The following is a 20,807-nucleotide window of genomic DNA, read 5'->3' as shown; positions in this document are numbered from 1 at the left end:
AGGCAATAACTAACTCATGTTCCCGTAAAGCTTTGAGCAAACAATCTCAGTTGTTTACAGTGCTGTTGCAATAAAAGTTCACTGTTTCTCTTCCAGTCCTGTGTGTGCTTTGGCGTGTATTCCTGGGGGTGAGTAAGGGACATTTTAGTCATTGGACACAGTGTGGGCCACTGCCAGCTGCTCCCTAACTGCCCCGCTCTCTGCAGCAGTGGCTTCTTTGTGAATACCACTAAACAAAGCCCCCGCAACATCTGGCTTGGTGTCCTCCAGCTCATAGGATTACATACAACCCAGAAACAGACCATTCGGCCCAGCCAGCCCATGCTGGTACTTATGTTCCACTTGAGTCTCCTCACATCTTTCCTTCTCTCAGTCTATCATTGTAAACCTCTATTCTCACGGAATTCCTTTCCTCCACTGCATGCGTCAACAGAGCTTCAAAAATCCATACAACAATGGACATTTGTGAAAAAGAAATCATGTTTAACTCATTTGTCGAGAGTTTTTTGAAGAAATATTAAGCCTCGGTAACAAGTGGGACATACTGACCTCTGCCTTGGCAGAAACAGAGGTTCATGTAGCTGTAGTATCCTCCAAAGGGCTTTATTTTGTAGATGGTTTGACTGGTAAACAAGAACTCTTATCTGATCAATCAATAATTAATCGTGTTTGGTACCTTTCACTTCAATATTGTGCAAGTTCCTGTATTTAAGCCAAGAAATTCTGGTGATAACAGAATAGTGAAGAGTGAGGCTCCATCTACAGCAGCACAATAGTGAAGGAGTAAAGAATTTTCTACAACTAAAGCACAATGAACAGCAAAGTTACTGTCATTGTCATCACTTTCTTCGTACTGTACATGTCATCCATACAAAGTAAGAAATTATTCTGAGAGTGGTATTGTATCTTTAACTTTTGTTTAGTCACCTTGCTGATCTGCTCAGCTGGGGGCTGTTTGCCCGGTTACGGTTCACTGCATGGAAACATGGAGGCTGGGCTTCATAAAGTCACATTTTAGTGTGTGTGTTTTTGTATGCATTGAGTGTGTGTGCTTGTGTGCAAGTGTGGTACCTGGGTGTTTGTGTATGTGGTATATGTGTGTGTGTTTCTGTGTATGCGTGTGATTGTGAGCGTGGTGTTTATATATGTGTGGTGTATGTATCTGTCTCTGTCGTGTGTATGTATCCAGTGTGTGTGTGGTTTGTGTGTGTGATTGTGTGTTTGTGTGTGATGTTTGTATCTGTCTGTGTGTGTGTCATGTGTATGTACCTGGTGTATGTGTATCTGCTGTGTGCGGTTGTGTGTGTGATGTGTGTGTTGTGTGTATGTATCTGGTGTGGGTGGCTGTGAGTTTGTGTGTATGGTGTGTGTATCTATCTGTGTGTGTGTGGTGTGTTTATGTGTTTGTATGTTTGTGTGCATGTTTGTGTATTTGTCTGTGTGTGTGTGTGTGTGTGTGTGTGTGTCTGTGTGTGTGCGTGTGTGTGTTTGTGTGTGTGTATTAAACTGAAAGAAAAAGCACAAAGACTGGTAGCAGGAGAGAAGATTGGAAAGAATATAAAGTACATCAAAGAATGACCAAAAGATTGATAAGGAGGGAAAAACTCGAGTTGAAGGGAAAGCTAGCTAGTAATATAAAGACAGCTAGAAAGAGTTCCTATAGTTTTTAAATAAGGAAAGAGTTAACAAAGAGAATGTTGGTCCTGTAGAAAGTGAGTCTGGGGAATTGATAATGGAAAATAGGGCAATGGGGGATGAATTGAACCAATACTTTGCATCAGCCTTCATGAGAGAGGATACAAGTAGCATTCCAGAAATAGCTGTAAATCAGGAAATGGAAGGGAGGGAAGAAATCAGGAAAATTACAATCACCAGGGAAGTGATACTGAGCAAATTGTTGGGTCTGCAGGCTGATAAATCCTCGGATCCGGATGGACTTCACCCTAAGGTCTTTAAAGAAGTGGCTAATGAGATAGTTGATGTATTGGTTTTAATTTTCCAAAATTCCTAGATTTGGGAAAGGTTCCATTAGAGTAGCAGCAAATATTCAAAGAGGGAGGAAGTCAGAAAGCAGGAAACTACAGGCCACTTACCGTAACATCTGTCATAGGGAAAATGTTAGAAGACATTATTAAATATGTTATAGCAAGGTGCTTGGAAAAATTCAAGACAATCAGGCAGTGTCAACAAGGGAAAGAGAAGTCATGTTTAACCAATTTATTGGAGTTCTTTGAGAAAGTAACACGCACTGTGGATAAAGGGAAACCGGTGGATGCACTGTACTTAGATTTCCAGAAGGCATTTGATAAGGTGCCACATCAAAGGTTATTGAGGAAAATAAAAGCTCATGGTTTAGGGGGTAACACATTTGCATGGATTGAAGATTGGCTACCTAACATGAAACAGAGAGCATAAATGGCTCTACTTCAGATTGGCACTATGTGACAAGTGGTGTGCCACAGGGATCAGTGCTGGGGTCTCAACTTTTTACAATTTATACAAATGACTTGGATGAAGGGACTGAGGATATGGTTGCTAAATTTACTGATGACACAAAGATAGGTTGGAAAGTAAATTGTGAAGGGGGCATAAGGAGACTCCAAAGGGAAATCAATACATTAAGTTACATGGGCAAAACTCTGGCAAATGGAGTATAATATGGGCAAATGTAAAATGGTGCATTTTGGCAGGAAGAATAAAAAAGAAGCTTATTGCCTAAATAGAAATTGCAGAGCCCTAAGATGCAGAGGGATCTGGGTGTCCTAGTGCATGAATCACAAAAGGCTAGTATGCAGATACAGCAAGTAATTAGGAAAGCTAATAGAATATTATTGTTTATTGTGAGGGGAATTGATTACATAAGTAGGAAGGTTATACTTCTCTTATACAGGGCATTGGAGAGACCACATCAGCAATATTGTGTACAGTCTGATCTCCTTATTTAAGGAAAGATGTAAATGTGTTAGAAATAGTTCAGGGAAGGTTTACTAGACTAATATTAGGAATGGGCAGGTTGTCTTATGAGAAAGGATTGGAGAGATTAGGTTTGTATTCATTGGAGTTGCTTGAAACTTGATTGAAACTTGATTGAAACCTTTAAGATCCTGAGGGGTATTGACAGGGCAGATGTGGAGAGGATGTTTCCCCTTGTTGGAGAATCTAGAACCAGGGGTTCTGATTTACAACAGAGATGAGAAGTTTTGTCAGAAATTTGTGAGTCTCTTCATCAAAAGCAGTAGAATCAAAGTCTATGAATATTTTTAAGATAGAGTTAAATAGATTCTTGGTTAACAAGAGGGGGAGGGCGAAAGGTTATCAGGCAGGAATATGGGGTTGAAGTTTCAATCAGATCAGCTGTGATCTTATTGAATGGTAGAGCAAGCTCAAGGGGCCAAGTGGCCTACTCCTGCTCCTAATGCATATGTATGTCTGTAACGTGTGTTTGATTGTTTAGCTGCTTTTGAAGGGATTAGTGAATTCTGTACTGCAGAGTTTATTTGCTCTGTTGTCATTGGGGAATCTTGACAGAAATATGAGCTTCTTAAAAACTTCCAAATGTTATTATAGTCTTGTGAGTTCTGGGAATACTGGGTGAGTGGGAAGGAACAGGAGGGATAGGTGATGAGTGGGAGAGGGCAAGTAGGGGGGTAAGAGATGGGGCAGTTGCAGTGTAGTAGATAGGGTTGGAGGAGGTTGGGGTGAGGGCGTTGAGAGCACTGACAGGAGTAAGGGGATGAAAGGGGTGAAGTGGGTGAGGTGTGGGGCTTTACACTGATCTCCATAACTGGACTGATGTCCCTGCAGATGGAGCAGCACCTTTTAGCCTGGCTGCCTCAGCATCAGCCCATGTCCATCTTCACCTCCAGACCATCCCACTCTCCTGGAGATGTGAATCCCACCCAGCTGCCCTGCTGGGATGGAAGTGGGATTGAGGGGTCTGGAAAATTCCTGACTCCCCATTTCCACCTCCATGTTGAAAACATCAGCAAAAACAGATAAATGGATATTTCTGTGAAGTAAAAATGCTTCTTGCAATGTTTAAGAGTCTGTAATATTTTCCTGTTGCAGCCACAACTCCCATGAGGATAATGCCGCAGCCACGTTGCAAATGCACCTTCAACATGTCTCGGTTCATCAATCCACAGAAAATGAAAGATATTGACGTATTTCCAATGACTCCCCATTGTCCACATGTAGAAGTGATGTAAGTCTTATTGATCAACTAACTGTTTGTGAATATAATGGTATTTATTAATGATCAGTACGTTTATTTTCCCACTGTTCATGGGTACCCCCAGGGTGCAAGCGATATAGAACGTCTTTAGGTGGAAATTGGGACAGGATCCAGAGATATGAAGGACTGAAGAGAGAAAAGAACAATACTGAAGGAAAGCGGAAAGTTCTTGAAGCAGGAACCAAGGCTTTTATTGGAACCAGTTTGATACCAGTTGGGAACTGGGAAGGATAGGGTTGTGATTATGGAGTGAGGCGGTGTTAACCAATTATTTCCTGGGGACTGAGTTAGAGACTGAAGTGGAGACAGGAGCCGGGCAGACTAACATGGCTGCTATAGAAACTGGGGGCTCTCTGGATTGTTGCTGATATTGTATAATATGAAGTGCAGCAAGTTCCCTTCCTCACTGACAGCAAAACAAAATACTGCGGGTATTGGAAATCTGAAATAAAACCGAAAATACTGGAACAGTGGCGAGACACCTGTGTCTCCTCTTTTCTGGAAATGTCACTCAGGCACTTAACAGGCCAACGATGGGCCTTTTCCTGGGTTCAAGGACCCAGAGGCGGGTTGTCCCTCTGTACTCAGCAGCTCCACCAAGGCAGCACTGGCTGCTGCTGGTACAACATCCATCCAAGTCTGATCAAGAAAAGACCCAGGCACAGGGTAAGTGATGGCAGGAAAAGGTTTGCAGCATGGGGGATTTGGGGACATGGGAGTTGGCTGCAAGGGCACACCAAAAAATATGGGAACAGAAGTAGGCCATTCAGCCCATTGAGTATGCTCTGCCATTCAACGAGATCTTGAATTATGTGAGATGATAATCCTCAACTCCACTTTCCCGCCATATCCCCATTACCCTTGATTAAAAACCTGTCTATCTTAGCCTTGAACATACTTAACAACCCAGACTCCACAGCTCTCTGTGGTAAAGAATTCCACAGATTCATTAACCTCTGAGAAGAATTCCTCCTCAAATGTTTTAAATGGATGGCCCCTTATTCTGAGATTATGCCCTCTGGTCCCAGACTCTCCCACAAGGAAAAACATCCTCTCAGCATCTACCCTTTCAAACCCTCCAAGAATCCTATATATCTCATTAAGGTCACCTCTCATTCTTCTACATTCCAATGAGTACAGGCCCAACCTACTCCATCTCTCCTCATAAGAAAATTCCTCCATAACCAGGATCAAACTACTGAACCTTCTCAGGACTGCCTCCAATTCCAGTATATCTTTCCTTAGATAAGGGGACTAAAACTATTCACAGTATTCCAGGTGTGGTCTAATTAGTACCTTGTAGTTTTAGCAAGACTTCCCTGTATTTATACTCCATTCTCTTTGAAATAAAGGCTAATATTCCATTGGCCTCCCAATTACCTGCTGAACTTGCATGCTAGCTTTTTGTGATTTATGCATGAGGACCCTTAAATCCCTCTGTACTGCATCTTTCTGCAGACTTTCTCCATTTAAATAATGTTCAGCTCCTTTATTCTTCCTACCACCTTCACAATTTCCTACATTATATTTTAACTGCTGAATGTTGGCTTTCACCACTCCATCCCTTCCTGACGCAGGGTTCCTCAATCAGGCACAGAGTGCCTTTGAACAAGTGACCCTCTCACTGGGAGCCTGCAAGCAAAGACACCAGGGTTTGATCGGCTAGCTCCCTGCACAGCAAGCCCCCGCCAGTACTGGGTTATTACCAGCAGTGACAGGCTGCGGCCTCAATTGGGGTAGTATGAGAAGGCCACCTACAGACTTTGACCCCACCTTAGGTGCCGGATGACAGGGTCCCAATCTGCCACTTTCCAATCTGTATAAATGCCTCCCCACCACCAAACTCCCCAGGGCACAAGATTCTGCTCAACATTTCAGATCAATGACCTTTCATCAAAGTTGGAAAAAGCTTCCTTATATTTTTAATCATTTGGAGGTCTTGTGGCACAGTGGTAGCATCCCAACCGCTGGGCCAGACGTTCTGTGTTCAAGTCCCACTTCAGAACTTGATGGTGATGGAAGGTGCATTCCTAACTTGACCAAGCAGGTTGGTTCTCAGCCTAAAATGCTTCAGATCCGCCTAATGGCAACTGATTTGATTTGATTTACTATTGTCACGTGTATTAGTATACAGTGCAAAGTATTGTTTCTTGTGCACTATACAGACAAAACACGTCATTCATAGAGTAGGGGAGAAGGAAACGAGAGAATGCAGAATGTAATGTTACAGTCACAGCTAGGGTGCAGAGAAAGATCAACTTAAAACGAGGTAGGTCCATTCAAAAGTCTGATGGCAGCAGGGAAGAAGCTGTTCTTGAGTCGGTGGTTACGTGACCTCAGACTTTTGTATCTTTTTCTCAGTGAAAGAAGGTGGAAGAGAGAATACCAGGGTGTGCTTAATTATGCTGGCTGCTTTGCCGAGGCAGCGGGAAGTGTAGACGGAGTCAATGGATGGGAGGCTGGTTTGCGTGATGCACTGGGCTAAGTTTACAACACTTTGGGCCCGATTTTACCAAACTTTCATGCCCTTTTCGGGTGTGAAATCGTGGTAAAGTTGGGCGTCGGGCCTAAAATGCGGTCCAGACCCGACTCAAGGCCAATCGCCCCTTTACCAACGGCCGATCCGGGCGCCGATCCGGCGCGTGCCCGAATCGGCCAGCGGGCCGATTTAAATGCATTTGCATTCATTTAAGTCAGCATAATGAAGCCCGCGCCCAACTTACCCAAGGATTCCCACTTTACGAGGCTCCGATCCGATCGGCGCCCGTGCATTTACCGTGTTGCTGAATTCAAGTCCGATAGGGCTCCAACTCAGCAACTGACCCGCCGAATCGCCCCCGACCACCCTTCGCGGACCGCCCCCGCAAACCACCCCGGCAGCCTACACCCCCCCGCCCCCCCCCGATTGGACCACCCTGGGACGCAGGCCCCACCAGCAGCCCCAAACCCCCCTCCCCCCCCGCACCACAGGATCAGACCCCCCGGGCCCCTGACCTACCTTGATCGCTGGTGTCCGTCGAAAGCATCTTGCGATCCTGGATCCTGGCCTTGCTCCGGGGGTCCTGATGGGTAGGATGATGTCTCTTCACTGGCAGGGGGGCGGGGGGGGATGTGACATCTCTTCCCTGAGGGTTGGGGTTTGGGGGGGGGAATGTGATGTCTCTTCCCTGAGGGAGGGTAGGGGGGGGGATGTGACATCTCTTCCCTGAGGGTTGGGGTTTGGGGGGGGGAATGTGATGTCTCTTCCCTGAGGGGGGGTAGGGGGGGGGGATGTGACATCTCTTCCCTGAGGGTTGGGGTTTGGGGGGGGGAATGTGATGTCTCTTCCCTGACGGGGGGGTAGGGGGGGGGATGTGACATCTCTTCCCTGAGGGGGGGGGGAGGGAGGGGGATGTGACATCTCTTCCCTGAGGAGGGGGTGGGTATGGGTAGAGGGGGGGATGTGACGTCTCTGCCACTGGGGGGGCGGAGACATCACATCCCCCCCCTACCCCCCCCCCCCCTCAGGGAAGAGACGTCAGATCCCCCCCCGCCCCACCCCAGGGAAGAGACGTCACATCCCACCGCCCCCCCCCCATCCCCCCCTCCCCCCCAGCCAGGGAAAGCCAAAGGCAGCGCAGACAGCAGTGTTGTCAGCGCTGCCTTTGACTTCCACGCTCGGGCGTGCTGAGTGCTGTCGGCTTCGAACTGCGCATGCGCAGGTCGGTGCTCCGACAGATGCAAATATGCTAGGCCCCGCCCACTAGACCCGCGCCAAAAAAAGGTGAATGGGGGTGCTGGGGCACGGCTGCCGGGCGCGGGTCTGATTTACGACCGCACCCGGCACTTAGAGCCGATTTGGTAAAATCGGCCCCTTTGTAGTTTCTTGCGGTCTTGGTCAGGGGAGGAGCCATACCAAGCTGTGTTACAACCAGAAAGGATGCTTTCTATGGTGCATTTGTAAAAATTGGTGAGAGTCGTAGCTGACCTGCCAAATTTCCTTAACCTCTTTCGCTGGTAAGAATGAGAGTTTCCTGGTCAGCCATAGTGCAGAAGACAGCAGCAAATCACTGAAGTACTTTGCTAAGCATCATCACAGACCATCCAGTGGAAGTCCATGGTTGTCAACATCATTGTCGAGCAGGCTTGTCCATATTTCCATATTATCCTCACTCAAAGGCCAATGAGAACATTTCAGAAAGAGTTTGACAGAAAAATAAACTGATCTTCAAACTAAAATGTCTGAGTTTAAAGAAAGAAATGATTTCTGAACGAAAGTGATGTAATACAAGTGCAAATTGTTTAAAAAAAGAGTAAATCATTTTAAAATGTCCATTGTCTGAGAGGCTCTGTGTATGTGGGTGGGGACAGTAAGAAGTCTCACAACACCAGGTTAAATCTAACAGGTTTATTTGGTATCACGAGCTTTCGGAGCGTTGCTCCTTCATCAGGTGAGTAGAGAGTTGGGTTCACAAACGCGGCATATATAGACAAAGACTCAATTGCAAGATAATGGTTGGAATGCGAGTCTTAACAGGGAATCAAGTCTTTATACGTACAGACAATGTGAGTGGAGAGAGGGATAATCACAGGTTAAAGAGGTGTGAATTGTCTCAAGCCAGGACAGTTAGTAGGACTTTGCAAGCCCAGGCCAAATGGTGGGGGTTACACGTAGTGTGACAGATCCCGGTTGAGGCTGTCCTCATGTGTGCGGAACTTGGCTTTCAGTTTCTGCTTGGTGATTCTGCGTTGTCGTGTGTCTTGAAGGTCGCCTTGGATGGGGGGAGGGGGGGGGGGGGTGGGTGGGGGAGTGTGAGTGGGTGTATGTTGCTGTGCAGGGGTGAGACTGAGTGAGAAATCTGAGATAGGGCATAAAGCAGCCTTACACTCACCACCACACACTCACTCAGACATGCACTCTCACTCTCCCACTCACTCGTACACTCTCTCCCTCTCTCTCATACTCACTGTCACTTTCTCTCCTCACACACACACACACAATCTCCCACACACAGCAGTAAGCATTTCCACCGACAACTTCTCCCAGTGTGGGGCTACACAATGGGCCTGATTTTACCAACAATTTGCGCCCGTTTTCGGGCGCGTAATCGCGGTAAAATCGGGTGTGAGGCCTTTATCGCGATCTGCACCCGTGTCCGAGCAAATCGCGACTTTACCGACACCCCGATTGGGTAGCGGAACGGATCCGCGCCCCAATCGGGCGGCCCGGCGATTTAAATGCATTAACATGCATTTAAATTGATTTAATGAACCGCCCGCCCAACTCTATCATCAATTCCCATTTTACATTCTTCTGTTCTGTTCCGGATCCGCGCTTTTAGCGACCTGAAAAATAAAAATGCGAAGCCGATTTCTATTTTGCAGGGGAACCTCCGAAGCGGGTTCAGAGTCTGCAACGGCTCTCTGACCCAGATCATCCTCTGGGAGGGGGGCGGGGGAGGAGGGAGGCGGGTCAGAGTATCCTCTGGGGGGGGGGGGGGGGAGGAGGGAGGCGGGTCAGAGCATCCTCTGGGGGGGGGGGGGAGGAGGGAGGCGGGTCAGAGCATCCTCTGGCGGGGGGGGGGGCGGGGGGGGGAGGTCAGATCATCCTCTGGGAGGGGGGTGAGGAGGGAGGAAGGTCAGAGCATCCTCTGGGAGGGGGGGGAGGAGGGAGGCGGGTCAGATGTATCACTAGAGAGGGTGAGAGGGCTGATCGTTGTCTGGTGGTGGGCGGAGGCTCGATCGCTCACTGGTGGGGGGGGCGGATGGATCTCTGGTGGGGGAGGCATGGGGGTCTGCTGCCACTCTGCGGGTGATTGGTGGGGAGGGAGGGGGGCAGGTGTGCCCGCTGCCACTCTGCGGGTGATCCCTCCTCCCCACCAGAGGAACAAATCCCTCCTCTTGGAGTGGACGTGGCGGCCACTCCGGCAGCATGGATTCGTTCCTCCGGTGGGGAAGAGGGCTCGCCTGCAGACTGGCAGCGGACACCCCTGCCCCCCCACCAGCGATCCATCCACTCCCCCCCCCGCCCCCCCACCAGTGAGCGATCAGGCCTCCCCCCCACCACCAGACAACGATCAGCCCTCTCGCCCCCCCCACCCCCCAGGTATACATCTGACCCGCCTCCTCCTCCTTCCCCCCCGCCCCCCGCCCCTCCCAGAGATACATTTGACTGCAAGACCCCAGACTGATTAGAGCTCCGGGTTCAGTGAATTGCACTCGACAGGACAGCAATCAGATTATTAACTCTGCTTGAAAATACTCTCCACTGCCCAGGATTAGCATGATTTTTTTGATATAGATCGATAAGCAATCTCCTCTCTATGAGAAATGCCTGCAAGATTCTTTTGTCTGATCAAAGGTTTATATCAGTGACCTGAGACAGCTACCTATTGTTTTCCGCCTTCTTTACAGCAGAACCTCTCTAAAACTCCCAGGCTCTCTTTCACCTAATTGTGGAAGTCATCACAGGGTTACAAGATTCCATCTTCCTGTGACGACCAGAATAAAATTAGCACAGGAGCGACTTCCAGTGCAAGGCACATCAATGATCCGCATCACTGACCCGCCACCTCCTTCTCCCCCCGCCGCCAGAGATTCATCTGACCTGCTTCCCCACCCCCCCCCCCCCCGAGATTCATCTGACCTGCTTCCTCCCCGCAGAGATACATCTGACCTGCCTCCCTCCACCCCCCCCTCCGCCCCCCCCCCCTCCCCCAGAGGATGATCCGTGTCAGAGAGCCACTCTCTCCGCTTTCTGCTTTTTTTTTCCCGACCCGGGCGCGCTTTTTCAAATTTGTTTTGAACTGCGCATGCGCAGTTCAGAGCTCCGATCGTTCCGGCAGCGCTAAGCCCCGCCCACAGTGCGGATCGGACTGGAGCCGGCTGAAAGCGTATGGGCGCATCTGAAAGCGGATTTCAAGGTCGGATCTGGACTACGCCCAGATTCGTCACTTCGAATCAAAATGGTAAAATCGGGCCCAATGTCTCACACATGGGCCTCAGAGCCAGTGCCTCATCAAAGAGTTACACTGACACCCGCCGGGCTCTGGGTTCCTGCTCTCCCCCAAGCTCCATTCTCTGGATTCCTGCTCCCCTGGAGCCCTGCTCTCCGACTCCCTGTCTGTCCTCTCCGCCCTTGTACTCCTAAACTGCTTTCACGATGATCAACAGAAGTTCGACAAACGGCTCCTCATCATTCTGTCAAGCACTTTACATACCTTCTGAGTTCACCAATTTTAGATCAATCCCTGTTTCAGTTTGCAGAATAGCAGCTGTCCCATTATCACCACTTTCACTTTGCACCATCATCCCCGTTTGCTACTTGTTTGGCATATTAACCAGGCACTCAAGTTTGAAACACAGACACATTGGATACCAGGAAGTAGCTGTACAGATAGATTGTATTTACAGTGTGGGGACATAACTGAGATTATTTTACAATTCTTTACAGAGCAACTCTTAAAGTCGGGACAAAGATTTGTTTGAATCCTGAAGCCCAATGGGTGAAGAAATTGCTTGAAAGGATTTTGGAGCAAAATTGAGAGAACTTTCTGAGTAAGTTTGTATTTTTGTGTGTCAGTGAAGAGCAGGGATAAGGATCTTGTTTCACGAGTACACACATGGCACAGAGACAGGGATAGTGTAGAGGAATAGAGGACTAAATTCTCCCACAGACCCAGGATCCCAACACTTGGATCAAATGGGGATCCCAGGTCTGAATTTGCCAGAAACGAGACTTGCGCAGGGACATTCCTGCAGGCAGCTTCCTACTTGTCCATCTCTGAGACTGTTGTCTAATTAAGGACTGCGGGAGACCCCAATGCTGCAATTGTCCACCCCCCCCCCCCTCAATATCTTCTGGTAACTTTACCCAGGGCGGAATTCTCCCAAAAATATTCTAATTGTTGAATTTGTGAGAAAACTGGAGTAATTCACGTTGGTTTTTTCAGTGGAAGCCAGAAGGACGGGATGGTGAGGATTTGTCGGTAATGGCAGAAGCGGTGGTAAAGGGGGTTGGTGGGGACACGGAGGCAGTCACGGACCCTGGGGATGGGAGGGAGGAGGTCAGGGAGGTCAATGAGTTGTTTAGGGAGGTAGGGAACTTGTATGTTCACCTGGAAATCATTAAAGGAGGATGATTTGGGCTGAAGAGCAACGGAGGGAAAGTGGTAAGAGATGCCTGGGTTGGGGTTATGGTGATGAGAAAGGACATGGTAATGGGGGGAATTGAGGGGAAGCTGAGGGTTCGCACTCCAAAAACAAAGGAAATTGCAGCTATGTGTTGGCTGGACCAGGTGCTGCAAGGGGCACTGGTCAGCACAGTGGACAACTCCAAGAGTTGTTCAGTAAGCAGCATTGGAAAAGCTTGGACCCCAAAGATGCCTCTTCGAAGAGCTGTACTCAGAGAGCCGGGGAGCTTGGCTGATCCTGCCCTTCCTGCTGTGGATATGTGTCTGTGCGGTGACCACTCAAATGTGCAACCCAATCTGAATTACCACTCATACCCAGGGGGTAGCTCGGAGGCAGAGTTGGCTCCAGAGCCCTGGGTTCAATTCCCGGCTTGGGTCACAGTCTGTGCGGAGTCTGCACATTCTCCCCATGGTGAGAACATGCAGCAGGGGCTGGGGCTGGGGCTGGGGCTGGAGCTGGAGCTGGGGCTGGTGCTGGGGATGGGACTGGGGCTGGAGCTGGGGCTGGGGCTGGAGCTGGAGCTGGAGCTGGGGCTGGAGCTGGTGCTGGGGCTGGAGCTGGGGCTGGGGATGGAGCTGGGGCTGGGGATGGGACTGGGGCTGGAGCTGGGGCTGGGGCTGGAGCTGGGGCTGGGGATGGAGCTGGAGCTGGGGCTGGTGCTGGGGATGGGACTGGGGCTGGAGCTGGGGCTGGGGCTGGAGCTGGAGCTGGAGCTGGGGCTGGAGCTGGTGCTGGGGCTGGAGCTGGGGCTGGGGATGGAGCTGGGGCTGCGGCTGGGGACGGGGACGGGGCTGCGGCTGGGATTGGGGACGGGGCTGAGGCTGGGGCTGGGGGTGCAGCTGGGGCTAGATGGGGATTCCTCCTCCTCCTCATTGGGCCTTGGTTGCTTCCTGGAGGCACCTGTCAGTGAGAAAGAAGAATGCAAGTGACAGCAGCAACTGCCTCCAACACAGAGGCTCACTCGACCCTCAGGTCTACATCGAATGGATGAGTCCTTACTCGCTGGGCTGCCAAGGCCGAGCTCCTCATCGCCAATGGCTCTTTCCCACTCAATTCCTGCGAGCACTGAAGCCCTCTCCTCGAACCTGGTTAGAGCCCTGAGATGTGGCCGACCCTCTCCTGTCTCCTCCTCTCGGTCGTGCTAAAGCGTCTCCTGCTCCAAGCAGAGGGCAGATGACAGGGGCTGCCTCTTACATCAGGTGCAGCATTGAATTTGCTTTCTTCACTGGAAAACAGAGCTCACCTGTGTGTGGCAAGTCAATACTGGTGTGATTTGGGTAGAGGTTGCGGAACAGCTCCCTCCAGGACCTAGAGCACATCCACACAGAAGGGGAAAGCTCAGATCTACATGTGAAGGCTGCTAGTTCCCTCTGCACCAAGCCTGGGTCCCCCATCTTCCCCACTACCTCCAGCCCCTGCAGTGTCTCATGTCTGCTGAAGGGTGCAGGAGCATAGTGGTTACACCACCGGAGTGTGAAATGGGGCTGTGGGGTGGGACATGCTGCTCGCTGCCAGTGGTCGCTGGACCCGGACACATTGCAATCTTTGTGGATTGTGCAACTGTGGATAAGAGTGGCCCAGATGGAGCGAATCAGGATGTCCATCCTCTTGCGACACTGGGTTGTTGTCCTCCTGTGTAGCCCCTGTGCACTTGCTGCATCAGCCACCTGCACCCATGCAACATTAGTTACCCGGCGCCTACCATCAGCCGGGTACAGGACATGCCTCCTGACCTCAACATGGTTGAGGAAGATGCACAGGGAGGCATCACTAAAAGCCAGGTGCTGAACCATCACCTCCCCACCCTCACATCTCTTCTCAGTAGGTAAGGATTCCGAGCACCTTTAAAATTTGGCGCCCAGATACAATGGCGGGATAGATACCATTAGACTCCGCCCAGCGCGGAAGACAGCGCAAAATACCCAGATACATAATTAATGAGGTTGGAGCTGGAGGATATGGTGTGGTTTCCCATCAGCCTCTGCAATGTGGAACATTCTCTGTCTCCACCCTGGGACATATAGTCCCAGACCGGAGAACTCCACCCACAATGATCGATGTCTTGGCATTAAATTCCTTTGTAGAATATGTTAAGACAATCTTAAAGACACTTTTAAAAAACATGGGTAAGATGTGAACCAGTACTCCAGCAGAAAATAATTCTCCACTTGTTTATTCTGAAATATTTCTGAACTGACGCACTTAAAATGTATTCTTTATGACTTTATTAATTCATATATTTTTCTGCAATTCAAAGTGAGGATGGCTACGGGAAAGTCCAACATCACAACTGGCAAGAATCAGAAAAGCAGCCTCCTGCATCCCCTCTGGAAGTTCACCTCAGTGTTTTACTGATCACTGCTCGTCACTGCCATCAGCAAGAGTAAAACACGGTCTGATAGATTTTCAGCTAAAGTCCATTAAACAGTGAAACCTCGCTCAAATTAGGGGGTCTCAGCATTTAAATTAACTCAACTATCTATACCCAGTACAACAGTAACCTGATCAAGAACAAGGAGGAATTGGGTGGGAAATACCCAATCAGAAAGCTGGACTGGACTATTGAATTTGATATTAGAATTGGAAGTCTGAAATCACTCACACACTCACTGCCAGGGTTCCTTAACACATGATCCACAAAGAGGACAAATTACTTAACAGAAAAAGTGATTATTGCATTATCCATTCTTATTCTAACCATTATTATTTTGAACAATACTGTAATTCATCACATGTTTCTACAAGGTCTGTGTGTGCTGCATTTTAATTTCTAAATTCTGATATCTTGACTGCAATCCTTGAAATGCCCACTCTGAATGATTTATACTCTCTGTAAGACTTGTAAACAGGAGGTCTCACACCCAGGACACTTCATGTGGAAAACCATTATTAACTCACTACACAATAGCAAAAACAGTGGAGCCTCGATTTAACGCGCCCCGATTTAGCGCAAATTCGGACACAATGGTGTCATTGGACCCATTTTTTTCCGCTAATATTTGGCAAATTTTGCGTGACCCCGATTTAGCGCGACCCTGCTTTTTTCACAACCCCGCTTTTATGGACCCCAACCATCGTGTTATAACGGGGCTCCACTGTACTCATAACACCAGTGCAGGAGCTCAGTGCCAGGTGGTCAGTCTGTTGAACAAATTTTGTAAGAAGTCTCACAACACCAGGTTAAAGTCCAACAGGTTTATTTGGTAGCAAAAGCCACTAGCTTTCGGAGCACTGCTCCTTCGTCAGGTAAGTGGGAGTTCTGTTCACACTGTGAACTGTGAACAGAACTCCCACTTACCAGACGAAGGAGCAGTGCTCCGAAAGCTAGTGGCTTTTGCTACCAAATAAACCTGTTGGACTTAACCTGGTGTTGTGAGACTTCTTACTGTGTTTACCCCAGTCCAATGCCGGCATCTCCACATCAGAACAAATTTTTCCCATGATTTGTTCCCTGGCTGCAGCCATGATATCCTTGTGGGCTGTGTCTTATCCCCATTTCTGCCCCTGGTCCCATGACATATAGGGTAATCCCTTGAATCAGATCACCTGGGTTTCAATGTCTTAGCAATCCTGCCAATCTTGCCTTCTTCCAAATCGTTTAAATACATTAACGATTTGGAAGAAGGAACTGAAGGCACTGTTGCTAAGTTTGCAGATGATACAAAGTTATATAGAGGGATATTGTGGAAGCAGGGGGGCTGCAGAAGGACTTGGACAGGTTAGGAGAGTGGGTAAAGAAGTGGCAGATAGAATACAATGTGGAAAAGTGTGAGGTTTTGCACTTTGGAAGGAGGAATGGAGGCATAGGCTACTTTCTAAATGGGGAAATGCTTAGGAAATCAGAAATACAAAGGGACTTGGGTGTCCTTGTTCAAGATTCGCTTAAGGTTAATGTGCAGGTTCAGTCAGCAGTTAAGAAGGCAAATGCAATGTTAGCATTCATGTCGCGAGGGCTAGAATACAAAAGCAGGGATATACTTCTGAGGCTGTATAAGGCTCTGGTTAAACCCCATTTGGAGTATTGTGAGCAGTTTTGGACCCCATATCTAAGGAAGGATGCGCTGGCCTTGGAAAGGGTCCAGAGGAGGTTCACAAAAATGATCCCTGGAATGCAGAACTTGTCGTATGAGAAACAGTTGAGGACTCTGGGTCTGTACTCGTTGGAGTTTAGAAGGATGAGAGGGGATCTTATTGAAACTGACGGGATACTGTGAGGCCTGGATAGAGTGGACGTGGAGAGGGTGTTTCCACTAGTAGGAAAAACTAGAACTAGAGGGCACAACTTCAGGCTAAAGGGACGATCCTTTAAAACAGAGGTAAGGAGGAATTTCTTCAGCCAGAGAATGGTGAATCTGAGGAACTCTTTGCTGCAGCAGGCTGTGGAGGCCAAGTCATTGAGTGTCTTTAAGACAGAGATAGGTAGGTTCTTGATTAATAAGGGGATCAGGCATTATGGGGAAAAGGCAGGAGAATGGGGATGAGAAAAATATCAGCCATGATTGAATGGCGGAGCAAACTCAATGGCCACAGAGTGGCCTAAATTCTGCTCCTATGTCTAATGGTCTTATGGTCTGCCATGTACAAATATACCTGTATATTTCATTTCCTGCATTTCACAGGGGTCTGCCTCCAGATACATACCAACAATCTACATCTTGATAAGGCATTGAGTTAGCCATTTACACATAATCAGCAGGCCCTTGCCTCTGAGAGTTGTTGTCGACATGGGTGTCTGCGTGCAATTGATAAGATGGCTGCCACGAGTGTGCGTGTCGATGTGTGTGTGTGAGTGTGCCTGTGTCTGAGTGTGTGTGTGCACGTGTGTGTGTGCCTGTGTTTGAGTGTATGTATGTTTGTGCGTGTGCATCCGTGTGTGCATGTGTGTGAGCCCGAGTGTGTGTGTGTGTGTGTGGGGCTGCCTCTGTTCAGTTCAATTGTCTTTATTTTTAAAAAGTCCAATGTGATCGCCAGTGATGACGTCTTCATTCAGAATTCTTCTCCCTTTGTCCTGATTTCCCGCTCACTCCATCTTCCTCCCAGTGTTGAGCTCCACACACTGGCCCAGTTCATTAATTCAATTTAAATGCATGCAAATACATTTAAATCGCCGTTGCGCCCGTTTTGGGCGCGAATTGAATCGCCGCCATTCCCGGGTTTCAGTAAAGTGGCAATCTGCGCGGACGCGAGTGCAGATCGCGTTAATGGCCTCACACCCGACTTTACAGAAGCTTCCTGTCTGCACTGGGGATCTTGTCATCAAGTATATATCGAAGGGAGTGGAGATCATGTATCAATTCCAACTTCCTCATCCAAATCTCCCAGATATTGATGCACACACAGAATGATGAAGAGACTCTGCGCCAGTTCTTATCTCTACCTGTTATCATAGAACATAGAACATAGAACAGTACAGCACAGAACAGGCCCTTCGGCCCACGATGTTGTGCCGACCTTCATCTGAAACCAAGATCAAGCTATCCCACTCCCTACCATCCTGGTGTGCTCCATGTGCCTATCCAATAACCGCTTAAATGTTCCTAAAGTGTCTGACTCCACTATCACTGCAGGCAGTCCATTCCACACCCCAACCACTCTCTGCGTGAAGAACCTACCTCTGATATCCTTCCTATATCTCCCACCATGAACCCTATAGTTATGCCCCCTTGTAATAGCTCCATCCACCCGAGGAAATAGTCTTTGAACGTTCACTCGATCTATCCCCTTCATCATTTTATAAACCTCTATTAAGTCTCCCCTCAATCTCCTCCGCTCCAGAGAGAACAGCCCCAGCTCCCTCAACCTTTCCTCATAAGACCGACCCTCCAAACCAGGCAGCATCCTGGTAAATCTCCTCTGCACTCTTTCCAGCGCTTCCACATCCTTCTTATAGTGAGGTGACCAGAACTGCACGCAATATTCCAAATGCGGTCTCACCAAGGTCCTGTACAGTTGCAAATCATTGTGAATCATGTGTTAAACAACTTGTGATTGTTGACAAATCATTGTGAATCATGTGTTAAACAACTTGTGATTGTTGACAAAGCCGTGTAATTGCATTGTAGACCAGCAGTAAAACCAATAACTTCCAATATTGGAAACGTTTGCTTCAATTATTTAGAAATTGATCCTTCTTTAACAATGTGAATGAATAATGTTGTTGTGTGGACAGCTTGTAAAATTATGTAAAGTCATCAGTTGTATTTATCACACAATCTATTCCATGCTAATGTGACTGAATTCACAAGACAATATTTTATTAAATATACTGAAGACATGTTAAGAATTGTACCAGAAAACTACTTTGCAATCTGACCCATAATAATGTTAAATTATTTATCACAGTAAAGTTAACACAGTACAATGATCAAATACAGTAATAAGTCTCGCAACACCAGGTTAAAGTCCAACAGGTTTATTTGGTAGCATGAGCTTTCGGAGTACTGCTCCTTCATCAGGTGAGTGGAGGATTTGGTTCACAAACAGGGCATATAGAGACACAAACTCAATTACAAGATAATGATTGGAATGCGAGTCTCAACAGATAATCAAGTCTTTACAGTCCAGACAATGCGAGTGGAGAGGGGAGATTCCAAATACATTTGGAATCCATCACTGCATTGCGGTTAGTCTCCGAGAATAAACAAATGAAGAAGTCCTTGGAACGATTAATGTTTATCTGATTGTTTGTTTAAAATGAGATTAATGTTTTTCAGGGGCAAACATTATTGAAGTCCAATAACAAATTGTGTGGCTGAAATTCTGAATCCCCACACCCCTCAACTGGCTGGCAGGGGCATAGAATCAGGTCACATGGCGAGGGCACCATGCCCATCAAGAACCAACTCTGCTAGGATTTTACTACACCGTGTGGTGAGGCTGCAGGCTTGTGGGCTGTCCAGCCATGCCCCTGTGCCCAATGGAGCTCCTCCACTAGCAGGAAGTACCAATACCCTTGTTAGCCTCCCATAGTCTACAGCCCACATGGCCACCTCACACCAGTGCCTGCCTAACTTACCTTCCAGTCTGAGCTTGTCCATAGCTCCTTGTCAGCGACTGATTGCAATTCCAACAGTGGCCAACACTTCTGATGGTGCTGCTGGAACTGGAGAGCTGCTGGCTTTCTGATTGGCCAGCAGGTTTTGGAAGCAGGGCATGGTGCACAGAAACCACAACTTCAGGCAATTCATTGCCCGGTGACCAGAAAATTCAGTCTTAGCTTCCTGGGCCGGTGGAGACGGACACATCCATCTTTTCAGCTGGTGACAGAGTCACCTCCACCATGAACAATTCTGGTCTATATGTGCATCAGTAAAACAGAGTAAAGGTGCATTTAAAGCAATTATTTTCCAGAAACCCTGTTATCACCATATAAATAAAGACAAATGTAAAGTGTGATTGGCGGAACTATGGGACTATTTGTGTATATTGATAGAATATACATTTGTTTCTGGAATCTAAATGCAACCAAGCTCCAGGAAACATGACTTGTCACAATCAAACTGTTTTTGGGTTAAGATGGATATGGACAGCAAGTTCTTCAATATAGAACTTAATCGAGGTACAATAAATAACCCACAGACAGTACCCACTGACCCAAATGTAAAGAAGTTTGAATAAAGTAAAGATTGAAGAATTGGATAAAATAAAGATTAAATAATCTTGGATAAAATAATGTTAAAGAATTGGATAAAAGGCTATTGATAAACAAGCAACTGCCTGGAGGGTTTGGATATAGCAACAAGGTAAACAGATATTTATTTCAGTAAAGTGGAGAACAACAGTGTAGAATTGTAAGTGCTAAAACTACAGAAGATATAAGTTCAAAGTGGAGGTATAAGAATGCACGTCAGATTTCCACACTAAAAGCATGGTCTCTAAGGCACGTTGTTCATTTAGAATGAGATTAAAAGGGAAATACGGTATATCAAAAGCAGGGTTAGCGCTGTACTAGAATTATGGAATCATGGAATCATAGAATCCCTTCAGTACAGAAGGAGGCCATTCAGCCCATTGAGACTGCATTAACTCTCTGACAGAACATCTTGCCCAGACCCAGCCCCCTGTCCTATCCCTGTAATCCCACACATCCCACACTTGCTAATTCCCTGAACCTACACATCTTGGGACACTAAGGGGCAATTTAACATGGTCAATCCACCTAACCTGCACATCTTTGGACTGTGGGAGGAAATCAGAGCATCTGGAGGAAACCAACGCAGGCACGGGGAGAATGTGCAAATTCCACACAGTAAGAAGTTTAACAACACCAGGTTAAAGTCCAACAGGTTTATTTGGTAGCAAAAGCCACACAAGCTTTCGGAGCTGCAAGCCCCTTCTTCAGGTGAGTGGGAATTCTGTTCACAAACAGGGCATATAAAGACACAGACTCAATTTACATGAA

The 20,807-nt window shown here is 47.7% G+C and overlaps 1 protein-coding gene across 1 annotated transcript; it reads left to right on the top strand.

The window, feature by feature from the left end:
* Positions 1 to 730: 730 nt before the first annotated feature.
* LOC144492917 (interleukin-8-like) lies at positions 731 to 15,270 on the top strand. The gene is made up of 4 exons (XM_078211545.1): positions 731 to 875; positions 4,069 to 4,204; positions 11,667 to 11,770; positions 14,664 to 15,270. Exons 1-3 carry the CDS (start codon positions 812 to 814, stop codon positions 11,755 to 11,757), a joined length of 291 nt encoding a protein of 96 aa, XP_078067671.1. The 5' UTR covers positions 731 to 811; the 3' UTR covers positions 11,758 to 11,770; positions 14,664 to 15,270.
* The last annotated feature ends 5,537 nt before the right edge of the window (positions 15,271 to 20,807 follow it).

This window comes from Mustelus asterias, chromosome 1, assembly GCF_964213995.1.
Source record: "Mustelus asterias chromosome 1, sMusAst1.hap1.1, whole genome shotgun sequence".
Lineage (NCBI taxonomy): Eukaryota > Metazoa > Chordata > Chondrichthyes > Carcharhiniformes > Triakidae > Mustelus > Mustelus asterias.
The sequence above is the reverse complement of the archived record's forward strand: the minus strand, read 5'-3'. Positions and strand labels throughout refer to the sequence as shown.